General features: G+C 42.0%; 2 protein-coding genes across 3 annotated transcripts in view; one reads left to right on the top strand and one right to left on the bottom strand.

Moving 5' to 3' along the window:
* Positions 1-11,248, bottom strand: part of hpn (hepsin) — a 30,229-nt gene extending 18,981 nt beyond the window's left edge. For both annotated transcript variants that reach the window (XM_034102945.2, XM_034102944.2), the window contains exons 1-2: positions 10,834-11,248; positions 9,494-9,639 (exon numbers count right to left, since the gene is read on the bottom strand). In XM_034102945.2, the coding sequence (XP_033958836.1) occupies positions 9,494-9,530 (37 nt within the window). In that variant the 5' untranslated portion in view covers positions 9,531-9,639; positions 10,834-11,248. The remainder of the gene's footprint in view (positions 1-9,493; positions 9,640-10,833) is intronic.
* A 648-nt stretch (positions 11,249-11,896) lies between these two features.
* On the top strand, positions 11,897-22,030 carry LOC117461148 (cell adhesion molecule 4). Its single transcript, XM_034102894.2, has 8 exons — positions 11,897-12,032; positions 12,465-12,595; positions 12,859-12,944; positions 13,043-13,245; positions 14,637-14,900; positions 15,659-15,970; positions 19,999-20,101; positions 20,411-22,030. Exons 1-8 carry the CDS (start codon positions 11,984-11,986, stop codon positions 20,472-20,474), a joined length of 1,212 nt encoding a protein of 403 aa, XP_033958785.1. The 5' UTR covers positions 11,897-11,983; the 3' UTR covers positions 20,475-22,030.
* Positions 22,031-25,355: the final 3,325 nt, after the last annotated feature.

The raw sequence follows: 25,355 nt of genomic DNA on the forward strand, positions 1-25,355 counted from the left end.
CCTCATTTTTATTGGTTGTATGTTATTGTCTCCAGGTCCCCTAGGCCTTAGTGGGGACGTAACAGTTAGCAATTATTTGTTAGTAATTCTATTGCTCGAAGTGGAGTCGAAAGAGATGAGTTTTCAGTCTGCGCCGGAAGATGTGCAGGCTTTCTGCTGTCCTGATTTCAATGGGGAGCTCATTCCACCATTTTGGAGCCAGGATAGCAAACCCACGTGTTTTTGATGGGAACTTGGGTCCCCCTCGCAGTGCGGGTGCAGCGAGCTGTTTGGCCGATGCCAACCGTTTGGTTGATGCAGAGCGGAGTGCACGTGCTGGAGTGTACGGTTTAACCATGTCCTGGATGTAGGAAGGGCCAGATCCATTCGCAGCATGGTACGCAAGTACCATTGTCTTGAAGTGGATTCTAGCAGTTACTGGAAGCCAGTGACGGGAGCGGAGGAGCCCGCACGTTGAATTGCGGTGCGCGAATATCCTATGCATTACGGTAGAGGTCTGTAAAAACTGCCTTCAAAATAAAAGCGTTTACTCGGTCAATAACAAATATACCTAAAAAAACACACTAAACATATTCATATTGGAGCTTAAATTAAGAAATATGTACTATATAATGTGATCAATAATCATTTAAAAACAAACTACGTATAACTACCACATTATAACTGAGTGAATGTAAAATGTAAGTATACAGTTATGAAGACGTATCTGACATCTCCACTGGGTGACTAATTTCAATTGATGTTGACACCATCTCACAACACTCCTAAAATAACTTTCTGAAGCACAATTTAAAATGTATGCCATTTAAAATCTCAAATTAGATCTATTGTCCATCTATATTTTTATTATTTAATGGAAACCGTCCATAATCAAAGAGTCACTCGAAGTCAATCAAATACTTATTTCCCTTCAGGGTGATAGCAGGAGACCCCATCTAGTCAATCAGAGAAATTCTGATGTAGAATTTCAAAATAAAATACTTTTGAAATCTCATATGGGCTATCGTCCTTCTGTTTTTATACAAGAATAAATAAAAATGTCAAATTATCAATGACTTATTTCACTCCAGGGTGATAGCAGGACACCCCATCTAATCACTCAGAGAGAATCTGGACAATCTGATGTAGAGTTTCAAAATAAAAGACCTGAAGTCTCATATGAGCTATCATCCCTCTGTTTTTAGATAAGAATACAACAAAAACGATCCAGTATCAAAGATTTATTTCACTTCAGGGTGATAGCAGGACACCCCATCTAATCACTCAGAGAGAATCTGGACAATCTGATGTACAGTTTCAAAATAAAAGGCCTGAAGTCTCATATATGAGCTATCGTCCTTCTGTTTGTATCCAACAGTTCAAATGTTCGAATTACATTGAACCAGAATTGTCCCCCTTTTTTCTTTAACAGTGAAGAAAATTGGATATGTAAATGATATATTGACCGCAAAACTCAATGTCTCCGGTTTTAATTTTGAAAATCTGGTGACCTTATTTTATGGAGCCCCGAAGAGCTACTGTTAGCACAGATAGCATTAGCTAGAGCTATTGTTTGCTAACACCATACCATTCTTTACGTCCAGTTTTCTAGAGTTAAGTAAGAAATAGGCATGGCAAAATGACTGGAATTGTGACTTTTTTAAAACTTTAGATCATCGTCAGTAAGTAAAATAAGCAATATCACTGTGTGGAAATGCTCTGTTACAAGTAAAGTAAAGTAGTAAGAATCACTATTAATGTTGTGTGCGACATCCTAATATATTCTTGTATATTCTTCATTGTTAAGTATTGTGCAGCAGACACATGGACCTGCACTGCGTTCCACTTATTTTGGACTGTGCTTTGTATTTGATTTTTGCACTTTAAACTGGTCTCATATTTATTCATACTTATATTCATTTGTAATTATCCATTTACTTCATGACTGTATATTTGTACAGACTCATACATATGTATACATTTATTTATATTCATTATCAACAGGCTGGAAATAATGTTATTCACTTTCACAATCATTGTAAACCTCTAGGGCCAGAACTGTCTTTAGTTCATCCTTACTGTTCTGTTTATACTTATGTGACCTGTACCTGTCCTGTGTTTTTCATTGTTATTGCTGTTGCTGCTATAACACCTGAATTTCTCTATGGTGATTAAGAAAGGCTTATCTTATCTTATTGTCTTCCAGGCAAGAGGAAACGAGGAGAGGAGCACCTCACAGTGCTGAGGGAGATGCGCAGCACGAACGTCACCTTTTACACTTGCATTTATGTATATAGTTTTGCTGTGTTTTACACTTTTGTATTTATGTTTATAGTTTGCTTTGTTATTTGCACTTGTTTGATGATTAAACTGTTTTTGTTTGTAACAAGTATTTTTATCGTGATTTCCTCTGTTAATAGTAGATTTAAACAAACAAAACGGACCACAAAACAACTTTCTTAATTTATTAAAATGGGTTTCTTTTCAGGATCTGTTATTTTCTCAAATGTTCTTATTATGGGGCAGTACTTATAGGTGCTTGAAATTCAAATATTTACTAAATGGTCAATTCTGATAACATTATTATTTTTTTAAATCATTTGACAAAACAGATGTATGTGAAAGAGTAAAAAATATGTATTTATGTTCAATACAATTTACAATCAGTACAATGAATGTGTTGCTATTCAATTAGCGCATCAGACCCTCTCGTATGTCCCTGCTCTCCTCCTCTGCACCTTGTGCCACTGCTATCCCAGGCTCTGCTGCATCCCATTCATCACCCATCGGCCTCTCCATGACATTTGTTGCACAGATAGGTGTAGGTTTCCTCAGACGTCCTGAAGTTCTGCACCCACTGAGTGTGTGTGAAAGATGAAATAATCCCACCCCACCACTTGGTAGCTCGGTTGAACTATAGTTACTACCCCAGTTACTAACTGTAATGGAAACACAGCTTAAATTGAGCCTGGCCTACCAAGGCCAAACCATACCGTACTAAACCGTACTAAGTCCTGCAGTGGAAAAGTGCCATTAGAGAAGTGCTGATTCTGGGTCCTTAGCTTTAAAAAAAAAAGGGCGGTGGATTATGCCTGCTCAGATTTCTACAGAGATACTCAGCTAAACGCTGCCGTGATTAAACGTCATATCATGTTCAAAACCACATCAAGGATTATTTCTGGAACAGTATGGAGCACAAATTATTTTCTCTTGCGGGTTTACTACAAGCAGGGTTGGGAGGGTTACTTTGTAAATGTAATCAGTTACTGATTACTGATTACATGGCTCTGAAAGTATTCCGAATACAGTTACAGTTACGTGTCTTTAAAAAGTAACGTAATCAGATTACTTTTAGATTACTTTTGGATTACTTTCTTTTTCCATCACAGATGGTATGTTTTGGTGAACAGGAGACACAAAAAGCAAAAGGAAACTGAACGTGTTTTACTGTTTTAATGGCTTATCAAGAGCACAACTGAAACATCACATCTGAAACGATGTAACAACATAATACACTTTTTGGGGATGCAGCTTGAGATGTGAGGAGTGAGGGACACGGCTTAGAACGGGCGTGTCGCCTTCTGTCCTGCCAGTGTTAGCAGGACATTAATTAAAATGTCGAACTCGGACTTCATTTTAAGGACATTTCGGCCAGGGGTGTATTTTTGTTTAAGCACCGGATCGGCAAAACAGGAGAGTGTGTGCACCAGTCTGCCTTGATCTATGTATTCATATCCGTGACACTCACAGTATCTGCTGCCCGCAGCTGTTTTATAGAAGGAAAACCTCCTTCACTTCATGAAATCTCTGCAGCACCAGGAGGCAGCGGGAGGGTTAACTCAGCCTCTGAGAAGACGAGCTCGCACCGCCTTTCACGCACCGCCTTCACTGTGTTTACCTTCAGAAATAATCATTAGTAAGGCTAAAGAGCGACCGCAGGCTGATGTGTTTTAACCACACACACACACGCGCGATTTAAACGCAGACTTGTGTTCCTCCATGTTTCGTTGTTATTGTTTCACTGAGCGGACCCGCAATTTTTTTTTCAAACGCTTTTTTGGCCCATCTGCGGCGGTAATAGGTTTTGTGCGCTGTGATGATTCGGCTGTACCTTTAGTAATGAATATTAAATGTTGTGAGGAAATCTTTCCACCAATAATTCCAATACGTAATCCAAAATGTATTCACTTCAGGTTTACGAAAGTAACTGTAATCAGATTACTCGTTTTTCAAATGTAACGCGAGCTGAATACAGTTACTTGATTTTTGTATTCTGATTACGTAACGCCGTTACATGTATTCCGTTACAACCCAACCCTGACTACAAGGTGAGTCCCTTTTAATATCTTGTTTTTTATTTACAAATACTCTCTCCAGTGCAGGTTAGCTCTGAGTGTTAGCACTGCTTGCTAATGTAAATAAAGACCATATTACGTCCAAAACACGTTGCGCATTGTTTCTGATAGCGACGTTTCTGATAGGGCCGTGGGTGTAAAGCCAGCCCACATTTCCGATATTGGGGGGGAACATCCCCATTCAGATACGCTCAAAATGTCCCCCCCCCCAATATATAGCCTAGTTGATATAAAAAAATTAAAATAAAATTGCTATTCTGTGACTTTTTTATTTTGGCTATTTGTATACTTGAAAATCTTTATTTTCTTCTCCAAAAAGATATATTCTTTTTATATGTAAATATGCTTTGTTTGTTTATGCATACCTTTATTTTGTACCCGGGGGGTGTATTTCGCTCCAAGCAGGTCAGTCATGTTTTAATTTGCCCTCCATCAGTTCTGGTATCTTTTTCTAGTTAGCCCTAAACTATATTATTTTATTTCGTAATGTTAATGAACCCTCCGGTTTAGCTTCTTTGTGTAAATAACTTGTAGTTCTGTAGCTAGGGGAGTGATTTGTATGCATACAGAAAAGGTAAATCTGTTTACAGTTCTGTTTTTCATATGGATGTTGGGAGATGTATCCATAGATTTAGTCCCTAATATTGCTCTCAAAGTGCACCAGATTGATGCATTTAACTTCAACATTTAAAAAAAAATCCCGTCAAATTGTCCCACCCACATTGAGGATACTTCCTACGCCCATGCCTGAGACACAGTTTCGTGAATATTGTTGTTTTTGCCCCCACGGGCGGGGGCATGGGGTTTAACAGGTTTTAAAGGTCCCATGTCATGGCCATTTCTACTGATCATATTTCCATTGTTGAGGTCTACTAAAATAGATTTAAATTGTACAATTTTCCAAAATCTCATTGGTTTCTCATACAGCATCTCTGTATAGTATGTGTATTCACCAGGTATTCACTCTCTGTCCTAAACGGCTTGTTGGAGCTCCTGCCCCCCCTATTTTCCTTTAGAATGGCAGGAAATTAGTATTCAAATTTGTATTTCATTTTTGGTCTCCCCCAATGTTGACTCCATGGTTACGGCCTTGTTTTGCATGATAGGACACTTTTAATATGGAGTATAGAAAACCCAGATGTTTGTCTGTTTTTAACTTTAGCTGAAAGAAATACGGGTGTCCATACTGAGAGTGCATTAATATTAGCTATTTAGATGTGTCTTTAGATGCTTGTTATGAAAAAAACAAGCTGGGAAAGATCACTGTCATGTAAGTTTATTTTCCATGAATTACACTGGAGAGTCAGGGCTGTGAATAATCCTTTCCATCAATGTGCCAGGAAACAACTAGAGATACTCTAGTCTAGAATATGAGTGTTGCCAATCAAAGAAAACATTCTACATGCCCAGTTTCCTTCCTGCCACTGTCTCCCTCCAACATTGCCCCTACTCTCTCATTTCACTAACATTTTCATTTTCTGTGAAAACAATTGAAGACAAGGAAGACATAAAAACACATTTTAGACATTCAAAGTATTCACCAAGGTTAATGGTTCACATCCAGTTGTTTCTCCACAGTTAACAACTCAAAGTCAGTTTATTTAGCTTATATGTAGACTTTTTAATCTCTACGTTGTTTTCAGGATACATGTTAGCTGTGTCGACCTACTCATCCAGTGACCTCAACATCCTTCTCAGCTATCTCCTCACGTCTGCTCCCTCCCTCAGTACAGTACGACCTCTCCCTGGCCAACTCCATCTGCTCCTCCTCCACCTCTGTACCTGTCCTCTTTTCCCCCTCTCTTCAGGCTTCCCCAACAAACATCCAGGCAGATGTTGTAGTTCCTTGCATATATATATAATTACAATAAACAATGGGGACCCGCAAGTCACAGAGGGACGAGGAAAAATGAGGCAGAAAAAGTGAGAAACAGAAAGTGAACATCTGATGAATGGACGTTTTATAAGAAGCACATTCCAGGCTCCTGGTCATTCTCTCAGGTTGTGTCCTCCAGGAAATACCCCAACATTTCCTCCATACATCTTAACTCCAGCACATACACACTTGCACCGAAGCTGCCCACCCCCCTTATTCCCAGACTTCTTTCTTCTTCTTTCTTCCCTGATGCCTTCCCGCCAACACAGTGCCCTTTCCCAATCAAATTGCAGAACAGAACAAGCACTCTTTTGTGTCCACTTCTACCTGAGACCACCCCCTTCCTGAGACCACCCCTTTCCTGTGTGTCTGAATGCTATTAGTCAGGGTTTTTCTAGAAATCACTGCGATATTATGTTCAGTAATTATCTTGTATAATAACAAAAAATAGTAATACTGTAGAATTGCAATATGTTGAAAAGTGGAAACAAAGTTCTTGTTAAAATGTATTACATATTTGCATTATGCTACAATGAGAACTGACCCAAAGTGGGTGTGAGATGTATTCTACCTATTCCACTAAATATTAAGGGGCCCTGCTTTTGGGGATTTATTGTTTTTGTGCTTGTAAATGGTCGGCAAAGGCTACAATTCCAAAGTTCCCTCCAGAATGAGTTTCTCTCCCACACACACTCCATGCCTGAAACGCCTCCATCGGACTTATTTGTTTACTTCAGTAACATAGTGACATCATTATATAACACTCTTGCTTCTATTGGCTAACGCTCCACCCCATTATGCATGATAGGCTAAGAGGCGTGACAACTCTTAGCAGTTGACCAATCACAACAGAGCCGGCCAGCTAACCAATCAGAGCGGACTGGGCTCTGGTTTCAGACAGAGGATGAAAAGAGGTGCTGCAGCACAGGCAGTATGAGAAAAATAAAGAGCATTTTGTACATTAAAATGAGCATAATAGGGCCCCTTTAATTATGTTCAACACTCACGTATATATTTTTCAACATTAGTAGCAATTTCACTTCTAGATCAAGTGTTTATATACAATCAAAAGATAGGACTGGGTTTTTTGTTGCCATGATTTGTTGCGGTAAATAAGGCTGACATAGGGGAAAGGCAATAATGAATCATCACTTACTGTTTGTGATCCACACAAGCATTCTGCACTTACATCTTATTTTGGGTAATTTCTCTCCCCATACATGAGTCACATGACCAGAAGCAGCAGCATGCTTTACTGTATCATGACTCATTTACTGGGTTGTTGAAAGGGATGCATTACGCCCTCCCACTGTAGCCTCACAGTGGTGGGTGAAGAGAAGCAGCTGTGTTCCAGATGGGCTTACACACCCTCAACAAAAACCAAAAAAGCATATTTTGTATAAAACAAAACAAAAGGTTGTCTTCTAAATGAGCCGAGTTGTATCTGAGATGCAAGCTTATTTTCCTAAAAAAATCTATATCGCCTGTCTTGCTTTTGTTAATAATAAGGTGTTAAAGTAAGAACGAACTTAAACCTTGAAAATAGTGGTGTGATTAAAACGTCCTCAAGCTCCAGGCTCTGTTATACTTTGTGCTCTTGGAGACAATGACAGTAGGGCTTTAGGAAACAGATTCAAGCCAGGATGATCACATTTGTTATGTATCTGGTCCATCAAAAACAGGGCTGAGCATAAATTCAACATACATGGACTCCAAATAAAACACCATATATTTATATAAAGGGGTACAATGGTTATCAAAATGAATATAAAAGAATATCCTTTTCCTGAGTGAATGAAGAGTGGAAAAAGCAGAAATAACAACAGCACAGAAGCAAAAGAAAACCTCTCACACACATGTGAAGATACAGCAGACTACTGACTCATAGCTGTAGTGGTTGTCATGGTAGAAAAGTACAAATAAACACAATCATACTCAGTGCAGTAAATATTAGTCAGACAAGGGGTATACCCTACTCTGTGAGCACGTGCTTATGCTTAATGGTGTTTCCTGTACTTGTTCACACATGTAGCATGTTATGTTTAAATGTTATGAAATAGATGTCCCACCTAGGCATGCTTCCCACACACACAAGATAAACCACACCACATGTGCCACTCCTCGGCTAGACGGTGTTTCTCTTGTAATTACACGCACCATAGACACAGCCGAATTCATGTCATCTGAGTGGACTCCCTTCAGAAACTACAAAACCAAACGCTAAGCGGACCACGTTCAGATGTAGAAAGTAAGTCACAGCACAACAAGGACAAGAGGACCAAGAGTTGAACGGCAGAAAATGTGGAGATAAAGACAGTTTTCTACTAACGACTTCACTTCATCTAAGGCTACAGGAATCATTCGACTGGCACTCAAGCCCTGCAATGTAAGGTAGGGTCACTGCTGGCAGGGGGTATGGGGTAAAAATGTATGAAGGGTTCATTTATTGTCTCTTCAAAGTGGCCGACATATATTTGTGTTTCACAGTTCACACAGACATGAGTGCCTTCTGGCAACAGTCAAATACAGCATGTAGTCTTATCTCCACTTCCATAACAGCATCATATCATAAGTCATAAAGTCATTAGGAGTCGTAAAGCTGACTAACTCTGCATTTCAGCTTAGTTATGCCACGTAAAAGGACAGATGTGAATTCCCTGGTTTCCTTTTACATGTGTGTTTCACAGTGAGAGTGTGTCTGCAGGGATAAGGTAGGGGAGTTTCATATTGACAGTGATGTGGGCATTGTGAGGTGTTTTATGTGTCTGCAAGGAGGGTGAATTGTTACTGCTGTAGATATAATGTGCTGCAATTTAGTGTAATTGTGTATAAAGTGCAGGGGTGATTACTGGCCCCAGTTATGAACACAGGTATCGCATTTCTTCCTGGAAATCTTTTGAAAAAAAAAAATCATATCAAATCTGAAAACAAAATATATCAAGTGAAAATCAGAGTCAACTTGGAAAAAACTGTTAATGGTTAACTGTCAAGTGGACTGTTGTCTGGTCCCAAATACAGAAAAAAGGCAACATGACCAGCGCAGCATTTTAATCTGTGTGTGTGTGTGTGTGTGTGTGTGTGTGTGTGTGTGTGTGTGTGTGTGTGTGTGTGTGTGTGTGTGTGTGTGTGTGTGTGTGTGTGTGTGTGTGTGTGTGTGTGTGTGTGTGTGTGTGTGTGTGTGTGTGTGTGTGTGTGTGTGTGTGTGTGTGTGTGTGTGTGTGTGACTGAGTAGGAAGGAGTGGAGAATAAGGGCAAGAACAACAGTAGTGGTATGTGCACTCACCCATCTTCCCCTCCGACAGAACTTTCTCAGCATACATCTGTATACAGTAGGAAGCAAAAGGGAACAGCTTCCTTCCTTTTTCCTTCTTTCCTTCTCTCCGTGTCTCCTCAGAACAGGTGGTCCAAGGCCTTGTCAGTCACTTTTCCCTGTTAATATAATATTGAAGGTCTTAAGTGACAAACAAAGACCATATTGAAGCAAACACTTAGGATTAACTCTGAAAGCATACAGGTACAGTATATTACGTGGGAGGAACCAACTAGTTTTGCCACGAATTAGAAAAAAAAAACATTAAAACACTTTAATATAATAATCCTAGGCCTACTTCAATTTTGATCGATATGCTCTAAAGTACAGACTGGTTACATCACAGTATGCAGTCCATAAAAGTCCATATATTTTTTACACTAACTGAGTTTTTCTTCTACTATTTGCATCTTCATCCAACATCATTATTTTTGCCAATACATATCCACGACTGTTGTCTTTATCAACAGAAGGTTAAACTAGTTACAGTGTTCTAACACGAGGACACAATTCATATGAGACAACTGGGAGCAAATGATAACAAAGGCATTCTTCCTAAAGTTAAAGTGTATCTATAGCAAGCAATAGAAAGTTCAAGCACCTATTGTGTCACTAAAAATATTAAAATTCCCTAAAAAGCTATGATATTTGTTTATTTAAGACTGCAGAGGTTCCGAGACAAAGATGATTCGGGCATTAAAATGGTTCAGCACGATATGTAATGTTGACATAATTAAAATTATACCAAAAAAAAGCTACTTAATGTTGTGTTTCATTTCAAAGAAATACGTACTACTAGCTGTTAGAGTTGGGCTATAGCCATTGGTGTAAAGTAACCAAGTACATTTACGCAAGTACTGTACTTAATAACTATTTTTGAGAGACTACTATTTCAATTTAATATATAAACTAAGACTTTTTTTATACCTGGAGTAAATGTACAAGCTACCCTGCAGTATACAAAGTAATTTAAACTAGCTGCACCTTTACCAGCTTTGATAACACTTGAATGCATCAATAATTATAATCAAAACATATAATATATATTATTCTGAAATGGGCCAAACTGCAGAATGAGTACTTTTGGTACTTTAAATATATTTGAATGCTAATTCTTTTATTTGAGTAACATTTTGAATGCAGGACCTTTACTTGTAACAGAGTATTCCTACACTCTGGTATTTGTACTTTTACTCAAGTACAAGTTCTGAGTACTTCTCCCACCTCTGACTATAGCCTTTAGCAATGTTAACTGCTAGCATCAAGTGTTAGTTAGACCACAGGGCTGAAACACATTCCAGAAAAAGACTCACCTGACTTTTCTTACAGCAGGTGAAACAAATGCCTTCGTTAATGACAAATATAATGTTATTTTTTCTTTAAAGTCTTTATTGAAGAATAAAATAGCAACAAAAAAACTTCTGCCTCGAAAAACAGACGACGAGGCCGTTTAAACTCCGCCACCGATAAATCCAGTTTGAAGTAAATCCGTGTCGCTGTCTCCACAGGTTACTGACCCCAGAGGAAGAAGAAGGGGGAAAGGATTTCAGCGAGTCTTAATATCAACCGAAACCACCGACACCGGCGTCTAATAGAAAAGAGAAAAACATTTGGAAGCCTGTTCTATCTGAGACGAAGTTAATGAAAGTTTATCGCATCTTTGTCTGCGGGTTCTTGTGTGGTCGTCCTGTGAGCGGTCAGCTGCGCAGAGGAGAGGCGCACCAGTGACGTCACGGTGCATTTCTGAGTGGACCCAGATTGCTGACAGGTGAACACACTGTGCGAATTATCCCGTGTCGTTGTGTGTTCTATAGAACACACAACGAAACGGGATAATAACTTAATGGGGGCCAGGTTTAGTGTAAAGATGTACCTTAAAACGGTGGATAGCGTGAAAAAAATTAAGAGATCAATCAAAAATGTTTCTTACATCTCAATCTCTACATGTATGGCAGCCATTCAATTCCAGTGTCTGTTGAACTCCAACAAAGAGCAATTAATTACATTAATTGATCACTAAATTTGCATCAGTAACATTATCTATTATCCAAAAAAAATTGCCATTCTGCACGAGTACTGTAGTTTTTGTACTAATTTTCAATCCAAAACTTTTGTATTTACATTTTTAAATGTAGGATATTTACTTGTAATAAAGTATTTCTAGCCTGTGGTATTACCACTTTTACTTAAGTTGTTCCACTATGGCCAACACAGACATAGGCTACACACACATTAATTTACAGTAGGTTCTCTTTCTTTCGTTTAACCCCAGTTCCCTGTTGCAGAGAAAATAAAAAGGAAGTTGGGCAATCCGACCCATAATTCTTTGCTCTAAAGGAAGCAAGCACATCACCGAAAAGCAGAGGAGGGCAGACAGTTGAAGCCAAAGGAGAAGAAAGGGCAGGTGTCTGAGGGTGGAAGATCAGGGGACCAAAACTGAAAAATCAACAGCTGGAATAGAAGATGGGTGGACGAGTGAGCTGCTGGCTGCTGCTCACACTGTCTCTGAAAGGTAAAATACATATTTAAACTAAAGTTTTGGCTTGACATGCATATAGCGAAATTAATGCAGCTTATAAATCATAAAACTGATGTCACAACTGCTTGAAGATGGTTTCAGTGGCACCAGAGCTGCATGCATATTATATCTATATACTAGTTCCAATACAAAAAATATTTTTACATTTCACCCTGTGGCTTATTTTTGTATTGTTTTATTCTTATATTATTGACCAAAACACAGTGCTGTACATTGCAGCAAAACTTGTAATGCAGGTACACTCAGATACGTCAGTTAATTTGATCTGTATATCTGGATCATCTTAGGTAAATAATGTTGAAGAAAAATACAGTAACTTGCGTAAATGTTAGACCCTTGTCATGTAACTTAGTGGTTATGATATAAAAACCTGTTATAATGTATAATCTATATCCTCCCCCTCAGGTGTTCTTGCAGGTGATTGGTCAGTTAGTCTTCCCTCCAATCCTATTTCTGCTGTGATTGGTTCCTCTGTGGTTCTCCCTTGTTCCTATCACTTCCCTTCTTCTGCGGCTGAGGGACGGCTCTCTGCTCAGGTATAAAGAAGGCTTTGTTAGCAGTTGCAATGTATCCTGTTTCTTCAGCAGGAAGTCTTTCTTTGCAAGGCTCTTAAATGTGCAGCTGCAGGGGTTTGATCAAGAATAATTTAAATAAACTAACTTATTTTACTACAATTGATGGAAGGATTTAAACATCGAGCATCAGGTTAACATAAGCATAATTATGTGGTATTAAATGGCGCTTTAGCCCTTGTTGAAAAGCTCCTTCAATAGAAACACTGTCTAATCATCTCAATTAGGGTGGAGGAGGAGAGGGAGAGGGACAACAGTACAACGTTTCGTCTGAGATCTGGTGTCTCGAAGACAGTCGCTGTATCACATCAAGGTCTTGTTGAAGATGCACAAAAACATCCGCAAAAATGTCTGCAAGAACTTATAGAAGAGGATTAAACCAAACTAAATAAATCTGTCTATCTGTCTCAGATATGTCTTCCACAGTGCCGGTATATTCCCACATCCATCCTACCAGAACAGGGTGGAGTACCTACAACCAGGAACCAAAAACTGTTCTCTGAGGATTTCTGACCTGAGGAAGTCAGACAGTGGAGCGTATGTGTTTTACCTCATCTCCAGCCACCCCACTCAGAAGATGCCAGAGCAGAAAGGAGTACAGCTCCTAGTGGCAGGTGGGAATATTTCATTCACAACTAATGCCACAACTCATCACCAACAGTAATACTATAATCCACAAAATTATCTTCATCCTTCATTATCGATGCATAGCTCATCATTTGTTGTTTGAGTTGCAAAGGATTTAAGAAAAAATAAATGTTGTACTTTGCGAATTGGTTGACTTTAATATTTGGATGACAGCACCTTATCATTTGAAGCTCACATCAACAACATCACTCGATCTGCCTACTTCCACCTCCGCAATATTAACCGCCTCCGCCCGTCACTCACACCCAACAGCACCGCCATCCTCGTCCACGCCCTTGTTACGTCCCGTATCGATTATTGCAACTCCATCCTCTCTGGTCTTCCTCAGAAATCCCTACGTAAGCTCCAACAGGTCCAAAACTCAGCCGCCCGTATCATCACCAGAACTCCTTTCATTAATCATATCACTCCGGTTCTCCAACAACTCCATTGGCTCCCCGTTAAGCAGCGCATAGACTTCAAAGTGCTGCTCCTCACCTTCAAGGCCCTTCACACTCTCGCACCTCCATATCTGTCTGAGCTCCTTCACATCTACACTCCCTCTCGTACTCTCCGATCCTCCTCTGCCTTCCAACTCATTGTACCTTCTGCCCGCCTGATCACTATGGGGTCACGAGCCTTCAGCCACTCTGCCCCCCGTCTCTGGAACTCTCTCCCACAAGACATCCGCAATATGGACTCACTCCCAACCTTCAAATCCAGCCTGAAAACACACCTTTTTAAACTGGCATATTCCATTTCTTAATCTCTGCTAAACTGATTGTTGTTTTTTTAAGTCTTGTATTACTGTGTGCTCTTCTTTAATTATGCTCTGTAAGGTGTCCTTGAGAGTTTTGAAAGGCGCCCATAAATAAAATGCATTATTATTATTATTATTATGTGTTGATGTTTAATCACCATCGCTTGGAGAAGGAAACACTTCCTTTTTGCAACTCTGTGTGCTATTTATGTGAAGGAGAACTGAAACTGACCAGAAGCCTTAATAATGCTTGTGTTTCAAGACAGTCTTTGAAACATTACACATTAAATATGGATCATTAATTAATACGAATTTACATTTTATTCCCACCTTTTAAACTTCAAGGTAGAGTAGATGTGTACACAAATAGAACAGTTAAAGGTTTTATGTTCCACAGGGAAAATATATATAAAACAATAGACTAAAACATGTTTTAATGTGTTATGTGTCATATGGCAGGTTAGTGGACCTTTACCTCAGTATTTCTAAAATCCTGGCCAAAGCCCTGAACAGATATCATCATACAGTTATTTTTCACAAATCCCTTAACTTCGTTTTATTCTTGAATATGAGACGACTTAATACACTTGTTATTTGAATAACCCTCGTTTTCTCCAGACTCCTCCAGTGCAGTCACGGTGTCAGCGAGTCCCTCCAGTGACATCACAGAGGGCGTGGCCCTGCGTCTGGCCTGTGGCAGCCCTGCGGCCAGTCCCCAGGCCCTCTTCAGATGGTACAAGAGCACAAGCAGCACCCCGAGACACATTGGACAGGTGTGGAACATCAGTGAGGTGACACCTGGAGACTCTGGCAGCTACTACTGTCAGATACAGACTGGAGATAAAGAGCAGAACTCAACAATGCTACCTATTGATGTAGAATGTAAGTGAAGGTGTATTCCCATTTAAATTGATATTTCTATTATGAACCAACAAACAATATGTAGTTTTACGCAACTATGCGTCTCTCATCAAAACAACAACAAAAGACAGTTTGGTGATATGGAGAAGTAGCATGGGATTATGAGAGTTGTTGTCTTCACCACCATTGCAGTCAGCTATCTCTGATTGGGCTTTCACCATTGTTCGTCGTTCAGTAGGCTTTAACAGGTAGCCAAATTATCCACAGAGGTTTTTGCAGGGTTGCCACTAAACGTTTGCTGAGCTTGTTTTTATGTCGAGTTGAGATCCAGGTGTTAGGCTGGTATTTATCGGGTGCCAAATTATCTGCCGACTTCTCCTCCTCTCTTAAACAAACTGACCCAGTGATTTAAACTGAGAAAAAAACAAAGAGAGAAGCAGTTCAACATTAAAAAACAATCCCTCAGCTTTTTTTCTCATGAAGATCTAGACGTTTAATGTATTTGGATCATTCCCTTGATTACAGTTTAGAATTTCTATAGGTTTGAAGATTGTTGAAAACATTTGGGATAGTATCCACTCAACAGAATATATAGGTCCAGACATGTAATATCTTACATAATGTATATTTTGACTGAGAAATTCTACATAAAGAAACATCACTGTATCTTTTTTTCTCAATTTATTTTAATGAATATATTATTAGTATTAAGTGTCTTCACAGAATCCCATATGATTTGAAACAGGGTGTAACTGACTTTTCATCTCCATCCTGTCCAGACTCTCCTCGCAACACAGCGGTCTCAGTCTCTCCTGCTGCAGAGCTACAGAACAGGCTTCCTGTGACTCTGACCTGCAGCAGCGATGCTAACCCTCCTGTCCACACATACACCTGGTACCAGGGGGCAGCATGTCTTCTGGCAGCCGACAAAAGCTTTAATCGAGGCAGAAAATCTCCGGCTACACCTACAGGACGAGGCCCGACACTCAGCAGTGCCAACATCTCCGCTGAAGAATATGGGCTGCACTGCTGCGAGGCTCGGAACAGACATGGATCACAGACTGACAGTGTGAAACTCACAAATCCCAAAGGTGGGTCAATACGTAGCCTGCCAGTTCTTTTGGAACCAAGTTTAGCAGGACATAGGCCCAAAATAACATCTCATCTAATATTCAACAACAAACGAACAAAACATAGAAAATAAATTGATATTTCTAAAAAGGAGTCAGTGCTTACATAACAAGAGGTGACTGATTCGTCATTTTGCATACCATAACCTATGACAATCACAAAAAAGGAACCTTTATCACCCTCATTAAGGTACAATTATAATTGGTTGGCCACTGATCCATTTCAGTAGCAACAGTTGTGTCGGTTCTTATGTAAAACAAGGAGAAAAGTGATAATTAAAGGAACCCATTCTTCCACCAGAGCACCAAACACTTATTAAGGTATCATTTTCAAACTACATATCTCTTCTCCGCCTCTCTGAAGAACCAGCACCTTACCGTGGTAGAGAGGTTTGTGTGCCCTGATGAACCTGGGGGCTGTGTTGTCTGGAACCTGGTGTTCCTGGTAGGGTCTCCCATGGCAAATTGGTCTCAGGCAAGGGGCCAGACTAAGATTGGTTCAAAAGACCTCATGAAAGAAAAAACAAGAAGTGAGGATACCCGGCCCGGAGGAAGCCCGGGGTCCCCTTCTGGAGCCAGGCCCAGAAGGAGGACTCGTCGGCGAGCGTCTGGTGGCCGGGCTTGCCACGGAGCCCGTCCGGGCCCAGCCCGAAAAGGCAACGTGGGCAACACCTCCGCTTCTCCGTCCCGCGGGCCCACCACCTACGGGAAACAGCGATGGGGTCGGGTGCGCTGCCAGAAGGGTTGCAGTGAAAGCGGAGGGTCTCGACGGACCAGACCCGGGCGGCAGAAGCTGGCTTTGGGGACGTGGAACGTCACCTCTCTGGGGGGGAGGAGCCGGAGCTTGTGCGGGAGGTGGAGCGGTACCAGTTGGATCTGGTTGGACTCACCTCTACGCACAGTGTCGGCTCTGGAACCTTACTTCTGGATAGGAGTTGGACTCTATTCTTCTCCGGAGTTGCTCAAGGTGTGAGGCGCCGTGCGGGTGTGGGGATACTCACAAGTCCCCGGTTGGGTGCTTCGTTGTTGGAGTTTACCCCAGTGGACGAGAGGGTCGCCTCCCTACGCCTGCGGGTTATGGGGGGGAAAACTCTGACTGTTGTGTGTGCTTATGCACCCAACAGCAGTTCAGAGTATACGGCCTTCTTGGAGACCCTGGAAAGAGTCCTGTATGGGGCTCCTGAAGGGGACTCTTTAATCTTGCTGGGAGACTTCAACGCACATGTGGGCAATGATGGAGACACTTGGAGGGGCGTGATTGGGAGGAACGGCCCACCTGATCTGAACTGGAGTGGTGGTTTGTTACTGGACTTCTGTGCTAGTCATGGATTGGCCATAACAAACACCATGTTCGAACATAAGGATGCTCATAAGTGTACGTGGTACCAGAGCACCCTAGGCAGAAGGTCCATGATCGATTTTGTTATCGTATCATCGGACCTGAGGCCGTATGTCTTGGACACTCGGGTAAAGAGAGGGGCGGAGTTGTCAACTGATCACCATCTGGTGGTGAGTTGGGTCGAGTGGCGGGGGAAGCCTCTGGATAGACCTGGTAAGCCCAAACGTGTAGTTCGGGTGAACTGGGAACATCTGGAGGAGGCCCAAGTTCAGGAGGCCTTCAACTCACACCTCCGGCGGAGCTTTTCAGGCATTCCTGTGGAGGTTGGGTACATTGAACCAGAGTGGTCGGTGTTCAAAGCCTCTATTGCCGAAGCCGCGGCGGGGAGCTGTGGTCTCAAGGTCCTAGGTGCCTCAAGGGGCGGTAACCCTCGACCCTCCTGGTGGACACCGGTGGTCAGGGAAGCCGTCCGACTGAAGAAGGAGGCCTTCAGGGATTTGTTATCCCGGGGGACTCCCGAAGCAGTTGCAAGGTACCGACAGGCCCGAAGGGCAGCAGCCTCATCCGTGGCCGAGGCAAAGCAGCGGGTGTGGGAGAAGTTCGGAGAAGACATGGAGAAGGACTTTCGGGCGGCACCAAAGTTGTTCTGGAAAACTGTCCGACACCTCAGGAGGGGGAAGCAGGGAACCATCCAAGCTGTGTACAGTAAGGATGGGACGTTGTTGACCTCAACTGATGGAGTGTTGGGGCGTTGGAAGGAACACTTTGAGGAACTCCTGAACCCGACAACTCCGCCCTCTATGTTAGAGGCAGAGCTGGAGTATGACGGGGGATCAACACCAATCTCCCGGGGGGAGGTCACTGAGGTCGTCAAACAACTCCACAGTGGCAAAGCCCCGGGGGTGGATGAGATCCGCCTAGAAAGGCTGAAGGCTCTGGGTGTTGAGGGACTGTCATGGTTGACACTTCTCATCAACATTGCGTGGAAGTCGGAAACAGTACCGAAGGAGTGGCAGACCGGGGTGGTGGTTCCCCTTTTTAAAAAGGGGGATCAGAGGGGTGTGCCAATTACAGAGGCATCACACTACTCAGCCTCCCCGGGAAAGTTTACTCTAAGGTACTCGAAAGGAGGGTCAGGCCGATTGTCGAACCTCAGATTGAGGAGGAACAATGCAGATTCCGTCCTGGTCGTGGAACGACGGATCAACTTTTTACTCTCGCAAGGATCCTGGAGGGGGCCTGGGAGTACGCTTATCCGGTCTACATGTGTTTTGTAGACTTGGAGAAGGCGTATGACCGAGTTCCCAGGGAGTTACTGTGGGAGGTGCTGCGGGAGTATGGGGTGAGGGGGTCTCTACTCAGGGCCATCCAATCTCTGTACTCCCAAAGTGAGAGCTGTGTCCGGGTCCTCGGCAGTAAGTCGGACCCATTTCCGGTGAGGGTTGGCCTCCGCCAGGGCTGCACTTTGTCACCAATCCTGTTTGTAATATACATGGATCGGATTTCGAGGCGTAGTCGTAGGGGAGGGGGTCTGCAGTTCGGTGGGCTAAGGATTGCACCACTGCTTTTTGCAGATGATGTGGTTCTGATGGCTTCATCGGTCTGCGACCTTCAGCACTCACTGGATCGGTTCGCAACCGAGTGTGAAGCGACTGGGATGAGGATCAGCACCTCCAAATCTGAGGCCATGGTTCTCAGCAGGAAACCGATGGACTGTCCACTCCAAGTAGGGAATGAGTCCTTACCCCAAGTGAAGGAGTTCAAGTATCTCGGGGTCTTGTTCTCGAGTGAGGGAACAATGGAGCGTGAGATGGGCCGGAGAATCGGAGCAGCGGGAGCGGTACTGCAGTCGCTTTACCGCAGTCGCTTTACCGCACCGTTGTGACGAAAAGGGAGCTGAGCCAGAAGGCAAAGCTCTCTGTCTACCGGGCCATTTTCGTTCCTACCCTCACCTATGGTCATGAAGGATGGGTCATGACCGAAAGAACGAGATCGCGGATACAAGCGGCCGAGATTGGTTTTCTCCGCAGGGTGGCTGGTGTCTCCCTTAGGGATAAGGTGAGAAGTTCGGTCATCCGGGAGGGACTCGGAGTTGAGCCGCTCCTCCTTCGCGTCGAAAGGAGCCAGTTGAGGTGGTTCGGGCACCTAGTTAGGATGCCACCTGGGCACGTCCAGCTGGGAAGAGACCAAGGGGTAGACCTAGGACCAGGTGGAGGGATTATATCTCTTCGCTGGCCTGGGAGCACCTTGGGATCCCCCAGTCAGAGCTGGTTGATGTCGCCAGGGAAAAGGAAGTTTGGGGCTCTCTGCTGGAACTGCTACACCCGCGACCCGACCACGGATAAGCGGGAGAAGATGGATGGATGGATGGATGGATATCTTTTCTCTACCTTTGAGATGCATAAAAAAAAAAAAGTATGACTTACCATGTAAATATTTTGTTTGAATACTGGGTCTATTTTGCATTTTATCCAGTACAAATAAACACTATATATATAGCTTTGCTGCCATGAAGCCCAGCCTTATGAAATACCTTTACACTGTAGGTCCATCAGCACCAGGATGTCTAAGGTCTAGCTATTAACATGTATAACATAATTCTGCCAGAGACCGTTTTATATGACTAATGGTTTTTGTCTGTCCACCCCAGCAACGGACCCATCCGAGTCTTCAGGAAAGAAATTGCTGATTATTGGAGTGACTGTCTGTGTTATCCTGGCTTTAGTTGCCATAGTGGCCTTTCTCTTGTCAAGGTGAGTTATTTACTCCCCTTGTAGATGATCAGTGATTTTTTTAATGACTATCATTTGATTTTACATTTAGACGGATGCATCTTTCACAGTCTGCATGCAGAGTCTGTTGCTTGAATTATTCCAATAATCAAATCTAGATGTGAATATAGCGTGTATTTAAAAGGTTGATGTCTGCAGTAGTGTGACTATCAGCCCAATATCTCCAATGTCTGTGTTACATACGTGTTATTTATTTTTAATTTTAGATAGATACAATGCAATTAGTATTGTAGTATGTTTTTTTGATAAATGTTTTGTCTATCCTTTCAGGAGACAGAAGTCATCAAGACATCAGTCGTATGTCCTCACAGAGACATCTCCTCCAGCACCTTGAGGCTTCTTTCAGCACAAATACTAGAACGCTTTTTTTCTGGATTTTCTGGAGTTGACTTTTGCTTTAAGAGAATACTCAAGCAAAAGAATAACTATGTAAATAGATTTACTCTTTTGGCTCTTATCTGTTCATTTGTTTACATAAAGGTGCTTAAAGGTGGGGTAGGTAATTGACTTCAGAAACACGACCAATCATCTGAGCCGGCCCGGCTAAAGTAACTGGATGGCCTACCTGCCTGTCAGCCTTCCATCTCGTGCACAAACTTATCTCGTGCCCTCATTGGTCATGTGCGCGTCCGTGTGTGTTGGAGGAGGGGTTCTGTAAGGAAGTCTGAAGGAAGAGGCAGATTTTTTTCGGCTGCATACTTTCAAATTCTAGCGCACTCGAGCTGTTTTCTCCATTCTTACCCACCCTACCTTTAACTGTTATTGTGCTTTTGGATTAGTTTAATGCTGCTGTCAGGATATAACATAGTGATAAAATATACAAATGTATTTATTATCACCCAATTTCCTTTTTTCTACCGCACTTAAACAACGCGCAGAGTGCACCCAGTACGGCAGTGTCCAGAAAACAGCTGTTGCTCAAAGCCTGTTAGTGATGATGCAGAGCAAGAAGATGATGACGGAAAATACATTCATAATGATCCAATTAAAAGCTGTAAGCTCTGGGTCACATTTGTGTGTTCTTGAGTAAACGCTGCAGAGTGATAAGGCTCTAACAGATACTGACCAGAGCCTGAGGATGAAAACCAGGAGGACAGTGACTCTGAAACCCGGACATCCATTTACAAATTGTACTTGGATATCAACTCTTCATCTTGTTCGTCTATTTTTAGAAAAAAAACGTAATGTTTATGATATTGAAGTGCGATGAGCTAAGACATGCTGATTGAGTGACCAAATATTTAAAGAGACAGTTTCATGTCAGTTCATGTGTTGTTTTCTTTGGTTGTATGCTTGTATTTACTGTTCACTTTCAAAGCGATAGCTCACCACAAAATCTAAAACACATATTTTTCTTGTTACATAACATACATGTTGCTATTTAAAGGGGCCCTATTGTGCTTTTTGGGTTTGTCCCTTTCCTGTAGTGTGTTATTGTTGTGTCTCGTCAAATGTGTTAGTTATGTTCATGTATTTTGTCTGTCATTTCCTGTTTTATTTTGTACCTACCTCTTTCATTTCAGGCCCTGTGTCTTCCTCCCCGTGTGTGTTTTTCCCGCCATCATCAGTGTCTGCCTCGCCCCTGATTGTTTCCACCTGTTCCCACTCACCTCATGTTTAAATAGTCCTGTCTCTCCCTGTCCTGTGTCAGTTCGTCTGGTTTGTTTCTCCGAATGGTCGTGCCAAGCCTCATCTCAGAAAGGATCGCTTTCGCTCATGTCAGGTTTTGTTTATTTTGTTAATTGTGTAGGCTTAAGTTTTTCTCAAGTTTTCTTTTTGTTATGCCTAGTTTTTTCCTCCTTGTGAGCGCTTTTTGTTTATTCCAGTACCTACTCTGTTAAGAGGGATTACCTGATCTGTGGAAATAAAATTAAAACATTTTACATTCAAGACTTTGTCTCTGGGTCGTGCATTTGGGTTTATCTTGTTTGTGTCGAGTTCCTGACAGTCATATAGGTTTGAGTGCATGTAAATGGTCTGCAAAGGCTAAAACCCCAAAGTTCACATCCGAAGGACCCCTTTGTTTAGTTCCGGGACATAATGACATCACTATGTAACACTCGCGCTTCTATTGGCTAGCGCTCAAACACATTATATGTGATAGGGTAAGGGGCAGCACATCTCTAAGCGGTTGACCAATCACAACAGAGCTAGCCGGCTAACCAGTCAGAGCACACTTAGCTCTGATTTCAGACGGAGGGTGAAAAGCATCTTAACATGTCAGTAGAGGCACTAAATAAATAAAATAACCTTAAAAATGTGCATTATAGGGCCCATTGAACAATCTAGATTAGTTTGAGTTGCAGAGTAATGGAGATATCCGCCATAAAGATGACTGCCTTCACTTGAATATAAAGGAACTAAAGCGCTGGCTCTTGAAATGTGCTTTAGGCACCACTAGGCAAATGTCATCTAGTTCTGTTACATACAAAAGCAGCAGCAGATGTCACCAAATAAAAATGTCCATACAACTGCACAAACTATACTGGAGTGGAGCACACATCAAATGGGATGATAAGAATGTAAAGTAAATAACTGTGAAACCACAGAAGGATATTGCTTGTGGTTGTTATGTAACATCCTTTATCTTGCAACAGTTCATGTACTGCACGCTGCTTTGTTGCTTTCTTTCTCAAACATATTACTTAACCCTCTTCCGTGGCCATTCTTTTCCTTTTCTCCATCAAATCAAAAGCTTAAAATACAATGGTGACCTCTCAAACTCACTCAAGTTTCAATCAATGAAATGTTTATCATTATGATATCTCAGTCTTACACAGTGTTCTGCATAGTTATTTAGAATTGTGGCCACATCAGTCTGCCATTATTTGTTCCTGACTGAAATATCTCAAAAGCTACTGACAAAATGTATCTGGACATTGACAGAACATCAAGGCCCCCAGATGATCGATTCTAGAGGCTTTGGTTAGCCCATGACTTCATCTTGCCTATAGTATTTCTTCAAAATATCACCATCAAAGACTACTACTTTTGTTACAGCAAAAGACAACATGCTTTCCATCAGATTTGTGCACACCATTTCAAAAATACTAATATGGTACACTTGCCAAACGTCAGTATGTTAGCATTGACATATGCTGATTGTAGCATCTAGCTTAAAGCACTGTTTAGCCTTACAAAGCATGGCTGTTTAACTCTTAATCTTGTTATTAGATATTATCCATCTCTCCCTCTTTACTTCAGAGAATCCATTATCACAAGAAATGGTACAATACATTAATTTGCGCAGGACATTAAAACCAAAACATAACAGGTATGTTTTTGAACATTGGTGTCATTTTTTGTTGCTTTGACACCAGGGGGGTATACTACGAAGCAGGATTTTCGCTTAGCCGGCTAAATTCAGGGGAAACTCCGGCTTTCCGGTCCTACGAAGCTGGTTCTCTTTTTAGCAGGCTAGATCTCCATGGTAATTTATGCTGTGCGGCTAACTTGGTCCGGACCAGGGGCCTATACTACGAAGCTGGTTCAACCTAACCTGGATATGTTTGAGTTAGCCGGTTGGCCTAATCCAAAACATACGCGCTCTCGCTAAACTGTACTACGACGCTGGTTATCAAGTGGATCGCTCAAGCCAGCCGTTTCCTATCTAGTTAGGTGCGCGTTCACATGAAAGGGGTGGTATCTGGAGCATTCGACCAATCACAAACATGGAGAAGCGCACTGACAGCGCAGCGTCATACTTCCTGAATGAAAAGTGAACTTTAATACTAGTCAAAAATGAAGAAGTTAAACTTTAAACATCCATGACTCTCGAGTGTTTCGTCAACTTATGTGTTGCTTAAAATAATACTTCTGCATACAGTATGTGACACAGTGAGTGTTGCACGGCCAGATACGGCTCAGCTGACTCAGATAAGGAGATATATGATACATTATGAAGTGATATGCCGCGGACTGTACTTAATGTACTCTGATCCGGTTACTTATGTTGTGGCCGATATTTAAGTAAGCTTTCTTAACGCTAATGTTATAATAGTCAGATTGCTCTGAAGATGGAGGTGATATTCTATTCATGTTCACGTTCACACAGTCGGTGATTTTTGCCGGCCGTCTTTCCTGCGACGGCAGTTTTTCTGTATTTCCTTTCTCCTGTAATATGACTTGATCGCTTTAAACTCCGCACACTGAGCTCTGATTGGTCAGCAGGCAGTGCTTTCACTGAGTTGAGCTCTTAGCCTGCAACCTAACCTGGTCCCGACCAGGTTAGCTGCTTAGCATATATTACCATGGAGATCTAGCCTGCTAAAAAGAGAACCAGCTTCGTAGGACCGGAAAGCCGGAGTTTTCCCTGAATTTAGCCGGCTAAGCGAAAATCCTGCTTCGCAGTATACCCCCCTGGTTAGGTTGCAGGCTAAGAGCTCAATTCAGTGAAAGCACCGCCTGCTGACCAATCAGAGTTCAGTGTGCGGAGTTTAAAGCGATCAAGTCATATTACAGGAGAAAGGAAATACAGAAAAGCTGCCGTCGCAGGAAAGACGGCCGGCAAAAATCACCGACTGTGTGAACGTGAACATCAATAGAATATCACCTCCATCTTCAGAGCAATCTGACTATTATAACATTAGCGTTAAGAAAGCGTACTTAAATATCTGCCACAACATAAGTAACCGGATCAGAGTAACATTAAGTACAGTCCGCGGCATATCACTTCATAATGTATCATATATCTCCTTATCTGAGTCAGCTGAGCCGTATCTGGCCGTGCAACACTCACTGTGTCACATACTGTATGCAGAAGTATTATTTTAAGCAACACATAAGTTGACGAAACACTCGAGACAAATGTAATTAAAGTCAGATCGTGTTTTAGACGGGGCAGTGATATCATAAACCTGTTAATGTACGCATTCAAACACTTTTTCTTTTGCCAGCTGTATTCACCCTGCAGGTGCAGCTCTGTGGCTTTGATCCTGGATAAAGTGTTTAAGTCATGGATGCTTAAAGTTTAACTTCTTCATTTTTGACTAGTATTAAAGTTCACTTTTCATTCAGGAAGTATGACGCTGCGCTGTCAGTGCGCTTCTCCATGTTTGTGATTGGTCGAATGCTCCAGATACCACCCCTTTCATGTGAACGCGCACCTAACTAGATAGGACACGGCTGGCTTGAGCGATCCACTTGATAACCAGCGTCGTAGGACAGTTTAGCGAGAGCGCGTATGTTTTGGATTAGGCCAACCGGCTAACTCAAA

The sequence above is a fragment of the Pseudochaenichthys georgianus genome, chromosome 16 (genome assembly GCF_902827115.2).
Source record: "Pseudochaenichthys georgianus chromosome 16, fPseGeo1.2, whole genome shotgun sequence".
Lineage (NCBI taxonomy): Eukaryota > Metazoa > Chordata > Actinopteri > Perciformes > Channichthyidae > Pseudochaenichthys > Pseudochaenichthys georgianus.